Source organism: Lygodium microphyllum, chromosome 16 (genome assembly GCF_053477565.2).
Source record: "Lygodium microphyllum isolate KBCC chromosome 16, Lygodium_microphyllum_v1.1.10, whole genome shotgun sequence".
Taxonomy (NCBI): domain Eukaryota; kingdom Viridiplantae; phylum Streptophyta; class Polypodiopsida; order Schizaeales; family Lygodiaceae; genus Lygodium; species Lygodium microphyllum.
In genome coordinates this window covers 90,138,639-90,156,041 of record NC_141150.1, presented here as the reverse complement: position 1 = coordinate 90,156,041, position 17,403 = coordinate 90,138,639, and the positions used below count along the sequence as shown (strand labels likewise).

General features: G+C 42.3%; 1 protein-coding gene across 1 annotated transcript in view; it reads right to left on the bottom strand.

Annotated features, from left to right (window-relative positions):
- Nucleotides 1–309: 309 nt before the first annotated feature.
- LOC148023101 (uncharacterized) overlaps nt 310–17,403 on the bottom strand; it is a 294,011-nt gene continuing 276,917 nt past the window's right edge. The window contains exons 16-20 of the mRNA XM_087696076.1: nt 8,200–8,321; nt 3,569–3,878; nt 2,960–3,244; nt 2,612–2,695; nt 310–1,631 (exon numbers count right to left, since the gene is read on the bottom strand). Coding sequence (XP_087552202.1) covers nt 1,194–1,631; nt 2,612–2,695; nt 2,960–3,244; nt 3,569–3,878; nt 8,200–8,321 — 1,239 coding nt within the window. The 3' untranslated portion in view covers nt 310–1,193. The remainder of the gene's footprint in view (nt 1,632–2,611; nt 2,696–2,959; nt 3,245–3,568; nt 3,879–8,199; nt 8,322–17,403) is intronic.

Below are 17,403 nucleotides of genomic sequence, written 5' to 3'. Positions count from 1 at the left end.
AATAGGAGAGAACTATTCAGTTAGATCACAGGGTTGGTATTTTCTTTTTGTCTTGTGTTGAGTAGTCTATTTCGGCATACATATATGCTTCCATTGTTGCATCCACTTTTGATAGTTAAGTGCTATTAGTAGATTATTAAGTAGCATACAAATGGTAGACTGTTATCTAGTCTATTGTAGACTCATAACTAGTATACAATAGATTATTAACTACTATACAATAGACTATAATAAGTAGACAATATACCGTAGAAGGTAAGACTCCAATTAAAGTAGCTAGATGTGCATACACCTAGAATGTAAGAGGGTAAGACTTATATTAATGGTTAGTTGTATCTGTGTTTGCTGACCAGATGGTCTGATGTAAAAATGTGAGACTTGTATCCTTTCTTTTTGGCCTGAAGGCCGGATGTAAATATTCCAATATTAATATACACTTATTCATGAAAAGAAGAAGAAGAGAGAGAGGATATGGACTACAAACATAGCCTGCTCTTTGATGCCCATGTGAAGTTTCTCTAAGCAAGGCTGACAAACCGATCTCGACAACATAAAGATAACAGGGTAGTGAAACCATGAAAACAGAGAGAGAAGCTTAGGTTTGAGTTATATTTCTTGACAAGACTGTGTGTGTCTAAATGTCTGACCAACTCCATCAAGCAGTGGCTGCTTCAACTGAGCTCCCTTGAGCTTTTCAATGACGTGATAACAGAATCAGCAGCTTCTTCATCTACCGTGCCAAACCTCACAAATATAACTAAGAACACCCCATCTGAATGCATTTCCTTTCTCATGTAGATGTAGCTAGGCATGTAACACACTTCCTTTGAGGTAGGAAGCACATCACGGTACAGAGCTACTTTGTAACCTGAAAATTTTGAGTAAGGCTTTTCCTTAATCCTGCAGAATGTTTTTGTAAGGACAACAGGCACCGCAATCTTGCCATTCTGAACCTCTCGTCTGTTTCTCAAAAATATGCTAGGCATCCAGGCATGTAACTTCCTCCGAGCTAGGAAGGAACCATGGTACAGAGTTACTTGTAACCTGGAAAATTTGACCAAGGCTTCTCCTCCATCCTGCAGAATTTCTTCACAAGGAGAACAGGCACCGCATTCTTTCCGTTCTGAAGCTTGTCTGTTTCACAGAAATACCCTAGGCATGGGACAGAGGTAAGGAGCAATCACGGTACAGAGTTACTTGTAGCCTGGAAAATTTGAGCAAGGCTTCTCCTTAATCCTGCAGAATTTCTTCATAAGGACAACAGGCACTACAATCTTGCTGTTCTGAACTTCTTGCCTGTTTCTAATATAGTGGATCCCATCAGCATTCAATTGCTTCATATCCCAAGAATCCCATGATCCACGAAGTCCTAGTTGACTAGAAGAAATGTATCCAGTCTTTGTATTTGTAGGGTTCCGTATATTTGAGATCCTTGGATTAGAACCTCCACACATGGACTCAAAGTCAAATGGAGTGACTTTTATTGCAACTTTGCCTTGCAGACTGTTATTAGGAGTCATCAAGCTGAAAAGTGGGCCTTCGTACTGTGAGGTTGTGTCACACCCTACAGAAAATGATTCAAACATTCTTTCATCTCCATTTGTACTCATTTCAGCACCAAAGCGTTCATCCTGCCAGGAAAGAACAGTCAGCTGTTGGATTTAGTTCATTGGCTATTCTAGAAAACTGAAAATCATAATTGTGAACTTGTCCAGTCATTAGTATTAATCCATGCAACCGGAACCAGTCATTACTCTTTCAAGAGAAATTGAAAGTCCATGCTCATGAGTTTGATCATGCATCATTCAAGAGCATGAAGGTACAGAATGCATGAGGAATAATTACACCATCTGCTACTTCAACCAGGAGGGGAAGTGCTACAAGATATGTATTCTAGGATCATAGAGGGAAGGGTGTCTTGTGTCTACACAGTGGATGGAGACAACCACCAAGCTAAAAGAGGCATATGTGCAAATGAGGATCTCCAGAGTGCAGGTATAGCCATGATACACATAAAGATGATGCCATTGCAGAGATCCTAAATGCACATGGGTGTGCCAATTTAGTTACCAGGAGGATTCTTTTTTCCCAAGAGAGTTACTAGAAGTGTTCTTCCAATAGATAGATGAAGAAGAGTTTCTCAGCTTTCATGTTTGTCCTCCAAAAAATCATGAATTTGAGATCAAAATGGAACAATTTTCAAAAAATTGAGTCACGCTCTCTACATAATGGGGCTGGAGCACTCCAGGATATATACAGATTGGTTTCTTCCTTGCATAGAGATGCATGAACTGGTGGTGTATCCTGCTCTATTGTGATATAGATTACTCTCTTCATTTAGAGAAAAAAAAAAACATCCTGCTCTTTTTACAGCATAGAGATTTTTCTTAGTAGATTATGCTTGACTGAAGAGCTAGATGCTCTTTACCTAGATAGGTTTTGCAGAGGCTAAAAATGCAACCAAAGTAAACCAAAAATACATACAGTCAATGACAACATAAGAGCTGAATATAGGAGAGAAATGCTAAATCCACTCCTCTTCACCTCAAGATTATGTGGACGTTCTTATGAGGAAAAAAGCTTGACATAGTGAACAGTTTAAACAGAATACCTCTGTTATGATCTCCCCATCAAGGCTTGTCAACTGAGTCAACTTGCTGATTACCCCATACCTATATTGAGGTTGCCTACATATCTGGAGAAATCAATGAGAGAATACGTTCAGATCTTTGGTTACAGAAAAGCTAACCTTGGGTTCAGTCTAATAAGGGACATTGGAGAGTGCAGAAAAAACAGTCTTGCTATGATACATAGATACATATGACGAAAGCAACAATCACTGTTCTCTGCAGTCAATATTGCTCATGCATGTCAATGCAGTCTTACTGTAATGTCATGCAAGATAATCACTTTATTTCATGTATTAATCAAAAAGGGAGAATGAGATCATCAAACTTACTGGGTTGTCTGATAATGTAAGATCCGAGAGTCCAGAAAGCGCTGCTAGCTCATTAATAGAAGAAAACCCACCCAGACGATTGGACGTCAGGTAGTTTGAGGCTAGGTTGAGCCTCCTAAGGGATGCAAGGGGACCCAAATGTTGAGCAGATTTGATAACATTATCACTCAAGTGCAGCTCTTCCAAGCTAGGGAGGTCACTTAAAGAGCATGGCTCAATCTCTTTTATGCGGTTGTGATCCAAGAAAAGCTTCTCCAGGAATATCAAGCCACTTAAGCCATCAATCTGTATAATCCTTCAAACTTGTAAGAACATTCCAACCATGTTAAGAATATTATCTATTGCAGATGTTAGGGTTTCTACAGTTTAGGTGATGATTATAAGCCAAATTCTCCTCTTTGCCTCCTGAATTATGAGTGAATGAGAAACTTCAAAGTTCATATTGCATGCATATTTATCTATCACTGACGTTTGTTTAGCTTCTCTGTTTTGGCATGAATGAAAGATAGTAATAAGTAGTTTGTGTAAGGAATGGACAAAGGAAATGATCATCAATACGGCATGTTTAGTGAGATATGTTCTACATTTCAGCCTAATGCTGTGGAGTACCTTAGCTATTGTGTTACTTTTCAATGAGAGTATTTTCAGCTTCGGGAAAGCTTCCTGAAAGTTCAAGGATGCAATGCTGCAGATTGAATTCCTGTCAAGCTGCAAAACTTCAACTAGGTGCAAGCCCAGTTCCTGACCAGGACTTGCGACCAAAGATAGTGTAGTAACACAAGTCGTTTCATAGATGTTTGGAGTTGATGAAGGACAAGTTGTACAGACATTTCTTGTTCTATCACTAGCTTCTTCTATCAATGGCCCATCCTCAATATTGTTATTTTGAAGCTGAAGCTTTCGTAAACCTTTGAGTAGCCTGAAAGTCAGATTGTTTATTAGAAATAATTGTTTTTAAATTATCCACAACAATAATCCTAGTGATGAGATTCACATTTAAAATTAGATATATCTAATTGTTGTCTTATATGTTTCTTGTAGCAAAGATAGGAAGTGGTGTTTATGAGCATTGTGAAGAACATTAGGGCTTTGAGAAAATTTTAGCCACCTGGCAACAATCCAGGCACGGACACTTGCATTATGTGCACAACAGAACTCAAGCAGAATATCAATAAAAAGTGAAGCCAAGACTTGGGCGCTTCGCTTCTAGAAGAGAGTCTCTGCAGTAGATATGCCTTTAGCAGATCTATGGCATGGGATACATGCTCGAGAGCTGTCCAAAAATGAGAAAGGATTGGCTCCAGCCTCCTTAAAAATCCTTGTATCCACATGCTGGGTCTACTAGCCCCCCAAGTCAATATCATAGTCTCGAATGTACCATTGAAAGACCATCCTGAGGGCACTCGTCCACACATCCGAGTCCCTACGGCAATCCCATAAGCAGTGCCTCTGGCTCTCTACATTTGACTTGAGCTACTGGGAACATGCCATAACCAAGTCATGTGCCAGCTGCCAAACTGCTTTGTGCTCCGAAGGTCAGCCAAGAAGGGTGATGCCTATACAACGGTTGGGTGGTACCCGGCACTGCTCTGATTCTGCTCATATGGATCCTCCTCCCCAACCTGATGGTATATCACAAAGGAAGACATCAAGGTCTGTCTAAAATGGATGCCTCTATAACCACGCCCTTGGGTTCCATGTATTCTCTATACCCTTCCTTTGATAGGCTCAGTGTCTCCATCCATCCATCATAGGTGTGGATTCATGTACTATCTCCTATCACCGTGAGATTTAGTCTATTCCTATATTGAGAGCAACCCTTCCATCATCCACTTTGAAAATAGAAACTCTCTCTGTGTTAGTTGCAATCACTAAAGCAGGATCTCTCCTTCAGAGAATAGACCAATCCATGTCTGAGAGATATCTATAGCTATCCTCCACTTCGGGGATACTCCCTCTGTTGCTATCTCTACCATGGTCCTGCCACTTATTGAGACCCTGAAGTTTCTATCTCTGAATGTCACCCAGTAAATCCAGCAAATCATCTGAATGTCTAGAGTGTTTGGGCCCAATTGGAAGCACCAGTAGTGTTGAATGAATGATCTCCATCTGTAGAGCAATTACCTCTTTAAGGACAATACCAGCGGAACTCATAGAACCTTGCTACAACAATCCGCGATCCCAATTGAGATGACCACATATATCTATAGCTGAATCAAAAATACAGGCATTTCATGTCCTCTAGGCATGCCAAAGACCAGTCCAATGAAAAAAGTGAAAGAGATGCAATACAGATGCTCTGGCTGAAAGTTATCAGTTGAAGACATCTTACCCAATATCCAAAGCAATTTGGTGGAGAATGCCAAAACCTCATCCTAGATTGAATTTACATGTAGTCTAAAATTGTGAGGATGCCAAGTAGTGACATGCAAGATCTTCTACCAAGAGTAAGCCCACACTCCAAGGCATTAATCCTTTTGGTGTGCGAGCCTGACCCAAATATGCTCGAGTTCCAGTCACAAGCACCCAATTGGGTCATAGAGGTGAAAGTGTGTACTATCTTTTCTTTAACGCGCTGTGTACTATCTTTTCTTTAATGCACTGTGTGAGTCCACTATAACTTGTGACCACTCCTTAGTGGACAGCTCTAATGCAACTTTTTAAATCTCTAGGAAGTGAAAAGCAAACAAATTTAATAAACGATTAAATAAAGAATACAAATTTCTTTTTTGTTGTGTTATGAAAAAATAGGTATCCAATGCTTAAGACAAAAGGTGACAACACCTTTGGAATCAATTTGATAGCACCCTCTTGTTGGGTATTTCACTCACGCCTCACTTACGCCTATGCTCACATAGGAGTGTCGGTGATCAGTAGGACACTGGGACACCCCCCCAGACTTATGGTATTATTTCGTATGTGCTTGCGACACACACTTACGGGCACTTACCGTGTTCGGGTGTGAACACTCCCTACAACCCTAAGGTTTAAGGGTTGTAGGGTTGTACCTTGTACTTTCAGCTTACACTCTTTCAGTCTATTGCATTGGGTGTCGTGCTTCACTCTCACACTGTCTACTGAGTTTCTGTGCTGAGCTTCGATCCTGTCTTCTTCTCACACCTCTTTCCAGGAGGCAGATATACTACTAGTTGCCCAAATTGCTTGACACACAATAGTCAAAGATGCTGCCAACTGAGTTGCATATGTTGTAGAAAACTCATTGGTAAGGCCATACCATTTGGGACTTCTATCCTTGGGTAAGTGCAGAAAAACTTCCATATTACCTTGTCCTCAGATATGTTTGCACCTAGGCCCTCCGCTATATCAAGCAGAACTTGATCCTTAACCGGATCATAAAACGTAGAATGGATATCTATCATTTTGTCCAAAATTTCTGATTGTAACCCAAGTCCATTGAATATTCCTCACACATTTGCACAATAGCCTAGGGTTCTGTAACCATTTGACAGGCAGAGTTTGCATCCTTACTATATTTTCCCTTGCAAAAGATGCATGCAAGCCATGATAAAATCTGTGAGTCTGACAATTATTATCCTGTAAGCCCTCTGATAATGCAACAATCTTAGCACTGGTAAGATTTCAGATGAAAATAGTTCCTCTAGTAGGAATGCATGACATAGTAGGTTCTCACATATTGTGCACTAAGAAAGGTATAACCATGATCTAATGGGGACAGCCAAGTTCATAGGTTGTGCTTTGGAACCATTAATGCAAAAGCATTCCAATCATGATTTTCATGTGCGTCACTTGAAAAAAAAACGCTCCATCATACGTCTTGGGATTTGTATTGATATTATTGATCTCAATGATGAGGGGTGTTACATCCTTGAACATCCGGATGGGGCTAGTAGCATTGGTCACAGTGGTTACGAAGTGACTTAGTGCATATGCTTTAAGTACAATTCAAGGTTAGGGTAGCCAAGTCCTATTTATAAGACTTAATGCCCTATTGTGCACATCATTGTGTAATCACCACTTGTGGACTCTCGCCCTGTTGGTTGACACATCTGTACACCGGGATGGTGTAGGTGGTGGTGTGGGACGCCAACTCCTAGGCCCGAGGTGAGCCAATTTGGCTCTATGGCTGGGAGGTAAGTCTAATGTGAAGTCCCTTATGTGGCTTGTGTCATGTCTCGTGTGCAAGTTGGATTCTAGGGGGACATTTCAAGGAGGCGTTATAGAATTTCCATTTACTGTTAAATACAAACAGCAAAGCTCATGTGGTGGGGCAATTCATAGTGAATGTGGTACTCTTTCTTTCTTATGTTAGCAACAAATGTACAAACAAGATGAATATAATATGAAAGTTATTACTTTTCCTCACTATGCTTTGTCATAATGTAAAGCCAGACTTGATTGGTGGCACATGCGCAATCTGTCTGCTGGCAGTTTCTTTCATTGCAGAATGTGGGTGTTACTAATCTGGGTGAGATGGAATATAGAGATATTTCTCAAGCCTGATCATTTTCCATCCACTACATTATGTAAGAAAAACATGAAAAGCTTGCTTAAAATTTATTTTAAAAGTTGGTTCACAGAGGATTTTCTTGCACTGAAGTGGCTGGGTATTATTTTGTTACCAGGATTCAGTACAGTCATTAACTTGTATAGAGAATGGAAAAAGGGTAGGAGTTCCCTGTTAGTTAAAAGGATACATGATAATGAGGGAGCTCACACCATGTAATCATCTGAATTTCAGCTCAAGTCTTGTGGGCTGTGGCAAACATATCACTCTGAATAATGATAGCTAGAGAATCAAGAAAATGGACAATTTATGGCCAAGACACAGCTAATTTAAAAGCTTGTTAGGAATGCCACATGCTGCTGCATGGTTGGAACAGGATATAACCAAGTGGCAGAAGTCAAATGCTTGTACTGAAAATTCTTCTCAGCTTGAGCAAGAGCGTATGAAGCAATCCTATCAATGTTACCCGCTTTTGTGATTATTGTTAAGGAGAATGTTAGTGACAAAATGTTCGAACCTTTGTCACATGTTCTTGAAATTCTTTACTTCTATACTACATAATTATACTAATGAGAGTAGATAGGATTGTCAAGAGTATAGGCACCTCTCTAGCACGAACATTTCCTCCAGAGTTCCATTGAACACAGCAATGACATAGTTCATTCAGCCAATCACAACAACTACTTTGCATGGTGTACTTCAAAACTAAACCAGGCCAAATCAAGTGGGTTTTTGTGGCATAATTATTGCATACCTCAATGTTTTGATAGAAGACAAAAAATTGTTACTCAAATCAAGTTCTTCCAAATTCTTAAGATCCTTATTCTCAAAAACATCACCACAATGCCGCAAACTCTTCCCTGAAAGATCAAGTTCCTAAGCATAATGGCCAAAACGTATGGCTTAGGATCTACTGCAATGGTTAAAAGCTACCAAACACTCATATACGACATTAAAAACAGTAAAGCTGCTAAAGAAAATCGATGAAATGGACATTAACAACTGAAGATACAATATTACACTACATATTAGGCCCAAACGATACAATGTTACACTATATGTAGGCCCAAATAATATGATATTACACGATATGTAGACCCAAATCTTACCCAAATCTTGACAGAGATCCCAAAATTACATTCAGAAACCTTTAATAAGTTCACATCGATCTGCTGGCAAGTATGCTTACACAAAATTGTCCGTTAGAATATTTTTTACTGCTAATATGTTCTTTTCTGTCTCTGTTTTTTGAAATTTTCTGGAAGGGGAAACAAGGAATGGCTAGGGAAACACAAAAGAGATGATGCACATGATATTACAAGTTAAGTCTATATACATAGCAGGATCTTTAATCCTGACGTGATTTATTAGTAAGATCATTCTCCTCAAAGGAAGGAGTGTACCTGGGCAAGGGGAATAAACCATCCACTCCATCTACAGTGTCTGGACCTATTATTTCAGCAATTACATATAGTATTGTGAAGATCACATGGCACCCCTCTTAGACGCTATGAGTAGTTCCACCACCACCCTCAGAAATTCAATAATTCCCAATTTTCTATCACTCGAGAGCCTTCCAATGTTACCACTATAGATGCAGTGGTATCCCCTATTTGTACTACTAAAATGAAGACTACTACTAATGCTGCTCCTATCATCATGTCATTTGAGCAACAAGTCACAAGAACCCCTTATTTGGGTCCTTGAAGAGTGGCAAAGGATCCTTCCAATATCATATAGATAGAATCCTTGCAGTTAGGTCATCATAACATATGTTTAGTATTTGGGAGTCTTTGTTTCTCTTTTTTTTTTTGGGGTGGGTGTGGTGGGTGGTGTTTCGGTGGTGGTCTATGGTGGGTGGGTGGTGGGAGGAAACAGCTGAATGGCTAGGGAAACACAGAAGAGATGATACACATGATACTACAAGTCAAGTTCAGGGATGGAGACATTGGGCATACTCGAGAAGGCCCCTAAAGAGGTTATGTGGGACCTAGGAGTGGGTTAAAGAGACCCATTCCTTTATGGACCCAGTAATGATGTTGGGACCTTGTCTATGACCCAAGCTACCATCCCCCAAGTCACTACCATAGTCTCTATTGTGCTATGAAAGACCATCTTGAGGGCTCTCCTCCACAACTTCAAAGCTTCGGGACAATCCCAAAGATAGTGCCTCTAGGTCTCCTCTATCTCTCCACATCTCGCACATGCCATTGGGGCCCTGCCATAACCACTATGTGTACCAACCTGTCTCCAAAGATTTGTCAAGAAGGGACCTAAGGAACCTTGCTTGTACCAATGATGAGTGGCTATTGCTCTCTTCTAATCCTACCCACTGCATCCTCCTCTCCAACTTGTGGTATGGACAAAGAGGGCTACATCATGGTCTGTCAAGGAATGGGTCTCTCCAACCTCACTCTCATCGATCCAATTGTAACCTCTGTAGGGGCCTCCTCTAATAGGCCTGTTGTCTCCATCCATCAATCCATCGAGGAAGCAAGAACTGGGTCTAGGTCAATGCACCATCTCCTCTCGCAGTGTGCCACTACTCTGATCCTCTGCCTAGAGTAGCTTGTGAACTCTACCTGATCCAAGTCCTCTCTTTGAAGCTGGCTGTCATCCTTCACAGCAAAAGTGAAAATCTTGTCTCTGCTAGCTGCAGTAATCCTGAGTAGGATGTCCCCTCTAAAGAAGAGACTTATTCAAGTATGAAATGTGGTTGTTTTTGTCCCCTCTTGAGAGGGACTCCTCTGTCACAGTCCTACCATACCTCACGTGCCTCTTAGACCCTACAGTCTCAATGTCTAGATCTATTGTGATAACTCTTGATAAGAAAACCAATCTGCCATTGAGAAGGTGATTTGCGAGGAGAATCTCCCCTGGGAAAGATGAGTCCTCTGTCCAATGATGTGGCCAGACTTTGATCTCAAGTAATGATTGAGGAGAACAGGTTGCCTCCTCTTCTATTTATTTTACTCAATGGTAAATAATGAAAGGCGGATGAAACTAATCTCAAAACTCCTCCCTTGGTCTCTGGTCCTGATCTCTTGAAAAGTCAAATGAATATTAGTTTGGCATGGTATCAGGTGTAGGTATAATAGACAATATCCTCCATAGCAATACTTTCTTCGAAGGCTCCTTGGCTTGAAGAAGACCCTTAACGCTTAACCAATAAGACTTTTCCTTGGCTATCTGTATCAATGATCCCCAAACTCTCTCTTGATCTAGGTTGGATAATAATATCCCAAGGCATCTTTGCTCTGGATGGGCTCCAATCTCCTCACCAAATAAAATTTCCTTATGAGGCACTTCACTTGGCCAATGCATGAAATAGAGAATGCCCAATAGGAAGTTATATGCCACATGGCTGTAAGAACAACTTGATGGAAACCACCATTCTTCTTACAAAAGAAAGCCTTGTGGTGTTTCCATAAAAGAGCTTCTGCCTGATGCTCAGGACAAGAGTTGCCAACTGTTGCTTTGAGGTAATGTCATCCCCACGTGGCATCCAAGATATCTCACTACCATCCCAAAAGGAACCCAAGTGAAATCTTCATGAGCTCTCCAACTTGACTGCCTAATGTCACATATCGAGAAACCATAAGACTTGACCCAATTGATGAGAGCACCATAAGAGGTTTCTCCCATCCTCATCTAAATATGTTGTTGTGTCATCTGAAAAATTCATATCAAGGAATTCCCCAAACTCTAGGATGGGCAACCTAATGCCTCTAATGCCAATGGATATATTTGTCAAAAAGGAAGTCATGACCATGACCTCTGCTATGAATAGAACAGGAAGGGGACAAGTGGACATCCCTATCTCACTGATCTTTGAATGTTGAACCTCTCCTCTAGCCCCATGCCAAGGATTTGGCTATGGGCTGAAGAATACACAGCCACGACTCCTCTGACCCATTTCTCTAAAAATCCAATTCTTAGTATGGTGCCTTGTAGGAACATTGAGTCTACTTGGTCATACACTTTCTTCAAATCAAGAAGCACAATAAGATCTTGATTCTTGGAACTAGAAAGAGTGGCAGACTCTTTGAAGATGAAGATGTTGCGCAAAATGTTTCACTCCCGAATAAAACTTGTTGAATTGGGTGGGGCCAATCTAAGACAACAAGCTGCCTTTGTAAGGATCTTATAAGCACTTTCAAACTAAGTAATCCAGTCTCCACTAAGTAATCTCCAATCAGTCCCCACTACCCTTGGAAATGAGACTTCTTTATATATGCCACCAAGATAGGGTGAAGGATTCAAATGAGTAGGACCATAGTAGAGCCAGCAGCCACTTTAGCATTGGCACAAACAAGGCATCTTGGCACCTTTCTTGACAAATTTTGAGAGGGTTAGCTAATAGCTTTAGACCCATCTCTCCCTTTCAATGGCTTCTTGCCCATAGGAATTTGGGACTTGGAACCTTGCTTTGTTACAGCAGGGATCTTGTAGCACTGTGAGATTTTTTTTTTGTTTTGGGGGGGGGGGGGGGAGAGAGAGAGAAAGAGAGTGTGTGCGTGTGTGTAAATGGCAAGATGGGACCCGGCTTAGGTTCCTGAACGCTGTTTGTTTGCTTCCTCAGCTATGCTGCTCGCCAGCTTTGTGCCATCTTCCTGCCCATCCTGTCTGCCTGGGGGGGCCTGCGCAGGCTCAGCAGTCCTACAGAGGCGGCCATCAGCACCACCACAGTCAGCCCATGCCTACTAGGTGCTGACCTGTGACTGCTCATGCTTGCGACCACCTGTGCTATGTGTACAGCATCTGCTGTGTCCCTCTGAAACCTGCTGTACCTGTGCCCACTGTGTGCAGGGACGCCTGCATGAACCTGCCACAGACACCATGAGCTGTTGACAGCTCCTGCGCCTTGATGGAAGGTTCAAAGATGGCTCAGATGGATCAGACCCCTGATGTTTTGGGTCAAGACATGGACCTGGAAGAAGCTGTTGTCGAAAAAGAGATGGTGCCTTGACCGATGAGATGCTCTGATATCTCCTGAGGTTCAGCAATCTCTCAAACGCAGCAAGAATCTTCATGAGCAATGTCCTGCTGTCCTTGAGATCCCTGACTGGGGCGATTCTCGACACTGTTCCTATGCCCAAGTGGCTTCGCCTTTGAAGGATTCACAAGAACCAAATGCTGCTTGAGTTTGCCAATTCTCTGTTGGAGGTGTATGTCAAGCACAATCATCGAGCTATTCCTGTCTGCACAGAGGAAGATATTTTGGATACGTAGGTGAATACTTAGGAGGTTCTTTGCTCCTTTTCTGCTTTCCATGAGTGAAGTGGGGATGAAATGGTATGAGGGTAGCATCTTGCTTGGGCCCTCAACTTTGTCAGTTGCTGCTCATGTTGCTAGCAGATCTCCCTCATCTCTCTTTGATGTATCATCTGTGTTTGGTACCCCTGTATTTGTGGGCGGCATGCTGCTCTAATCTCCTTTGCTCTTTGGATTGTCACCCCTCTTTGTGTAGGTGCCGTGTGTGTGGTCATTGTTCGGAAGAAATTAGTAATATGTGACTAGCACCCCCTCTCTGTGTAGTGCTAGCTTGTAGCAGTGATGCATGGAGACTTTGGATCTCAACTAGAAACTGCCCAAGTGGCATTGGTGTGGGGACTCCATAACTAATCTAAGGGAGGTGCCTCCTCCAAATAGCGTGGGGTATCTAGCTCGGACTATGCTGTAGGCTCTGCATGTGCAGATGTAGTGCTCCTTGCTCTCTATCTCCTCCTGGAACTATTTGCAGATCCGCTAGCCTCGATCTCAAGCTTGCCAAATAGCCATCTTCGTGTGTGGGGCTCTTGGAAGTGTGCCTGGTGGCGCTATCTCTGCATCATGGCCAACGCTGCGTAACTCTAGCTGCTTCTACCATGGTGAATCTCCCAGGGAATGTAGAAAAAGTGATCCCTAAGTAGACATATGAGTCGACAAACTCCACCTGTTCGGATCCTAGAGTGAAGATTAATCTTCTCCTCACCTGGCTTCGCATTTGTAGACGTAGTGCTCCTCGCTCTCTACCTCCTGGCATAATCTGCAGATCCGCTCAACTCTAGCGATGTGGGCTGCTCTCCTAGTCTCGATCTCGAGCTGGTGAGAGGATACCCTGAGCTAGCCAATGGTTACCTGCCTCTCATGTGACATGTATACATCTAGGTATCCAGGTCTCTCAATGAAGCCATTCATGGTAGTCCTCATGAAGTGGTCTCTATAGTAAGACATCTTTGGGGGGAGGGGCTGCCTGGGTGATAGCCATGTATATTGTATGTACAACTAGTAGAGATCTTGTTGCGTGACCAAGTTCCTCTCTGCATGGGACAGGCGTATGAAGGGGGAGTTAGGATCATACTAAAAGGGGAGGAGATGGTCCATGTCGATCCCATATCTTGTAAGCCATTGCTCGACCTGTCCATACCATGAAGTGTCTTGTCTTGCCTAAGCTAGCTATCTAGAGGCCTTGAAGGCACTCCTAGGCAAACTATCTGGATGCATGTCATGTATTCTGTGTATGAAGTTGATGGTCTAAAAAAGGGCCTCCATCATCATGGGGAGTGCAGCAAACTTGGCTCTAATAATCCCATGTGGTATTGGTGATTTGTCCTGGTCTTTGATTGTCAAGTTTTTCCTTGAGACTCAAGGTAATAGACATGGGAACACCAAGATTTTTGTCTCATGGTGGCATGTAATTAATGTTGAACAGCCTATCCATCTTAAGTCTTCTATGTTGTTGAATCATTTAGTCCACTCCTCCAGATTGGTCCTTGTTAAATCATCTTGGGATCCACCTCTAGATTCAGAGGCGGAAAACTCCCTAAGAGCAGAAGTGCTGGCGATTTTGAAGCTTCTCTCTTGGCAAGGCAAAGAGGAACAAAGGTCGATGTTGAGTAGGATGGTGCACTTGGCACTTGTTATTGTTGCTGATGCTCTTCTACCTATTATGGGGCTGTTATGTCCTTCAGATCAGTTCAATGCTACTTTCATGTCCCCCGAGGCTATCACAATTTGTGGAGCACCATCTCCACCTCCTTATAGGCTATCACAATTCATGTCCCCCGAGGTTGGGATGGTATCACTAACGAGTTCTTTGAGACCGATGCAACTCACTTGGCTGCACCTTTGACAGCCTTATGCCAGTAGGTTTGGATGACTAGGCACATGCCGCCCTCTTGGAAGAAGGGTCTCATTAAACTGATTCCTAAAGTGCCGCCCCCCTTAGCCTTGAAGCATTGGCGATCAATTTCTTTGATGGGATTTGTGTAGAAGATTTTTATCAAAGTCTTGGCTAATAGATTACATGAATATCTTCCTGTTGGGGATAAAGGCGATTGTGCCTAGCTGCCAGTGTATTAGCTATATTGATAGTACTTGCACCGTGTATTAGTTACCCGTACACCTGTACATTGCAAAAGGTGAATGCCCATCATTATCGCTTTATTCTTTATTCTTTTAATGACATTTGAATGAAGGGAAGGCCGTCACACATTGTGACTGTTGGAATTCCCACATCTTGTGTGTCTCTCTCTTTTGCTTTTGCTCCTTCCACCATAGCTCTTGTTTCCACTCTGTGTCTCCAGTTCAGGGCTGATTCCCTTCAACTGGTATCAGAGCCATCTTCCCCAAGAGCTTGAGCCTGACTTGCATTGCTTCAGCTTGTGGAGAATACCTTCAGCTCACAGTTTCAATGGCAGCCACCATGGATTCTTTACCCCAAGATAAGCATTGAGCCCTATCTTCTACCAGGCTTCTTCTCCTATTTTGAAGCTTGTTCTAGGGAATCACTTGGTTTATTTGAGCACCTTAGAGTGCTTCCAGAGCTTCAACACCATCAGCAGGAGTAGCAAAAGCGTGAATTGCACCTATTGCTGCTGCCCACTTCCTGACATTCTTAGCTCCATCCTCCAGCTCCTGGCACTGCTCCTGGCACTTGGCAAGCTTTGGACTCTTCCCGACATTGGTCTTGTACTCTTACACGTCATTTGAAGCTCCCAAGATCAGCCATTGATTCAGAGTTTGTGACAGATTGCTGTCATACAGTTCAAGACTCATTGTTTGGAGGTCACTTATGCTTCCGGGGATGTCTATTTGATGCCGGATCATCTAGGGATGTTATGCCAATGTATTGGAATTATATGGGACTGATTTGAACAATCTTTTACTTGGATTTACAAAGGTTTTTTATTGCTGTAATAAGCAGGGCTGAAGCTCTTTTATCATGGATCTTGTATTTCTATTGCTATTGGATGCTACATTGGGGTATATCATTGATATTAAAAGCTTGGTTATGCTCTTTACATGTGTTTGAGCTGAGATTGGAGCTTTGACTCTTCACATTGGTTGTCATTCACTATTATGTACGGTCCTTTAATGCTTCAGTAAGAGCTTTGCAAGTTACTTGGGTCAGATGCTCTTGGATATATGTTACTTGGATCTTGGATATATGGATGCCTTCCACATGATGTTTTGAGCTTTTTTGCTCGTCTGGCATTCCACTTTTGTTCCAATGGGAGCTGTTATTTGACACTTGGATGTTACATTGAGCATTTTGGTTATACAGTTGAGCTTGAGGGTCTTACAGTGAGACTGTGGGACTTGGTGATATGTACATGCTCTTATCATGCTTTATGTATGCAGTTGATGCTTAGTGGGCTAATCTAACATTACTTTTGGGCCCGCACCTATCTCTTTCACGATGTTGTCAGTGATGTATCCATCTTGGTTGGCTATGTATTGAGCTTCTGTTACATTGCTCAGTCCGTTGTGTCTTTGGTTGGTCTCCTCTGTTACCCACGAGACCCACTCTATACATAAGGGTTATGCCTATGGGATGTATCTTAGTTTAACACACTGATCCTTTAACAGTTCTCGGTGCTGGTCCCATATTCACTCACTGCTAGTTGGAGCTATCCCCTGACAGTTGCAGTTTGTCTTGTGTCAATGATTGCCTCTCTTTGGCATTGATCTATTACTTGTACTTCATTTTCAGTATGCTGTAATTGCAGTTTACTGCACTATTTATGCAAGCAATCACCTCCATTTGACAGTTCTTTGCATTGAGTTTGTGGACAGCTCATTACTTGGTCAATACCCCTCGTTTTTAGCTTGATTTGGCAGTGGTTTTGGGGCTGATTTGCAAGTTATTACCGCAACCTATTCTTGCGCACCCACTTTCGGTCAATATAGTCGAAATCACAGTGTGACCTGAAACTGTTGTCCGCAACCTTGTGGCTCTAAAACGGTGCTTGAAACGGCCTCAGACGCCCAAAATAACTGCGGGAAAGCCCTAAAGAGCTAATTTGTAGAATATACAGTGATCTGCTTGTACACCAAATCTCACACCAATCTGAGATTTTTGCTCGACCCTGCTTCCAGTGCCTCCACAGGCACTATCCAAGAGAGAGAGTGGAAGAATGGGAGAGCTTCTTACCCGTTGCTTGCTTGCTTGAACCTTGCTTCTTCTCCTTCACTTGAGCCTTCGAAATCAGCCTCTCTCAGTGGAGCAGCTCTGATACCATGTCAAGAATCGCGTGGTGGGGGGACTTGCTTGAGCTGCGGCGCCAAACACACACTGTATACACAAGAGGAAGCTCACTCAAGAACACAAGAAGGGAGATGGAGGCCAAAAACGTTTTTTTACTGGTTTCTTCTTCTTCTTCCACACACTATACAATGTACACAAAGTATAGATAAGATACAACATAAAGGAAAGTGACCTACTAAGTCAAACAGTGCATAACTGACTACACTAATCGACTAGCGCTATGTCTTTGCTAGTTGTAGGTAGGTGTAACAAACTAAATATAATAAGTGATAAGTCAGTGGCCATGTGAGTATTATAATGACCACCAACGTGCTAAGTGTAGACGTGCGGACCCATCTAGCTAGACGGTCCATCATCAATGTCTGCACGTATTGAGCTTGCCATCTCAACACCTAGGTCCTTGATGCTTCTCAGGATGTATAGGCT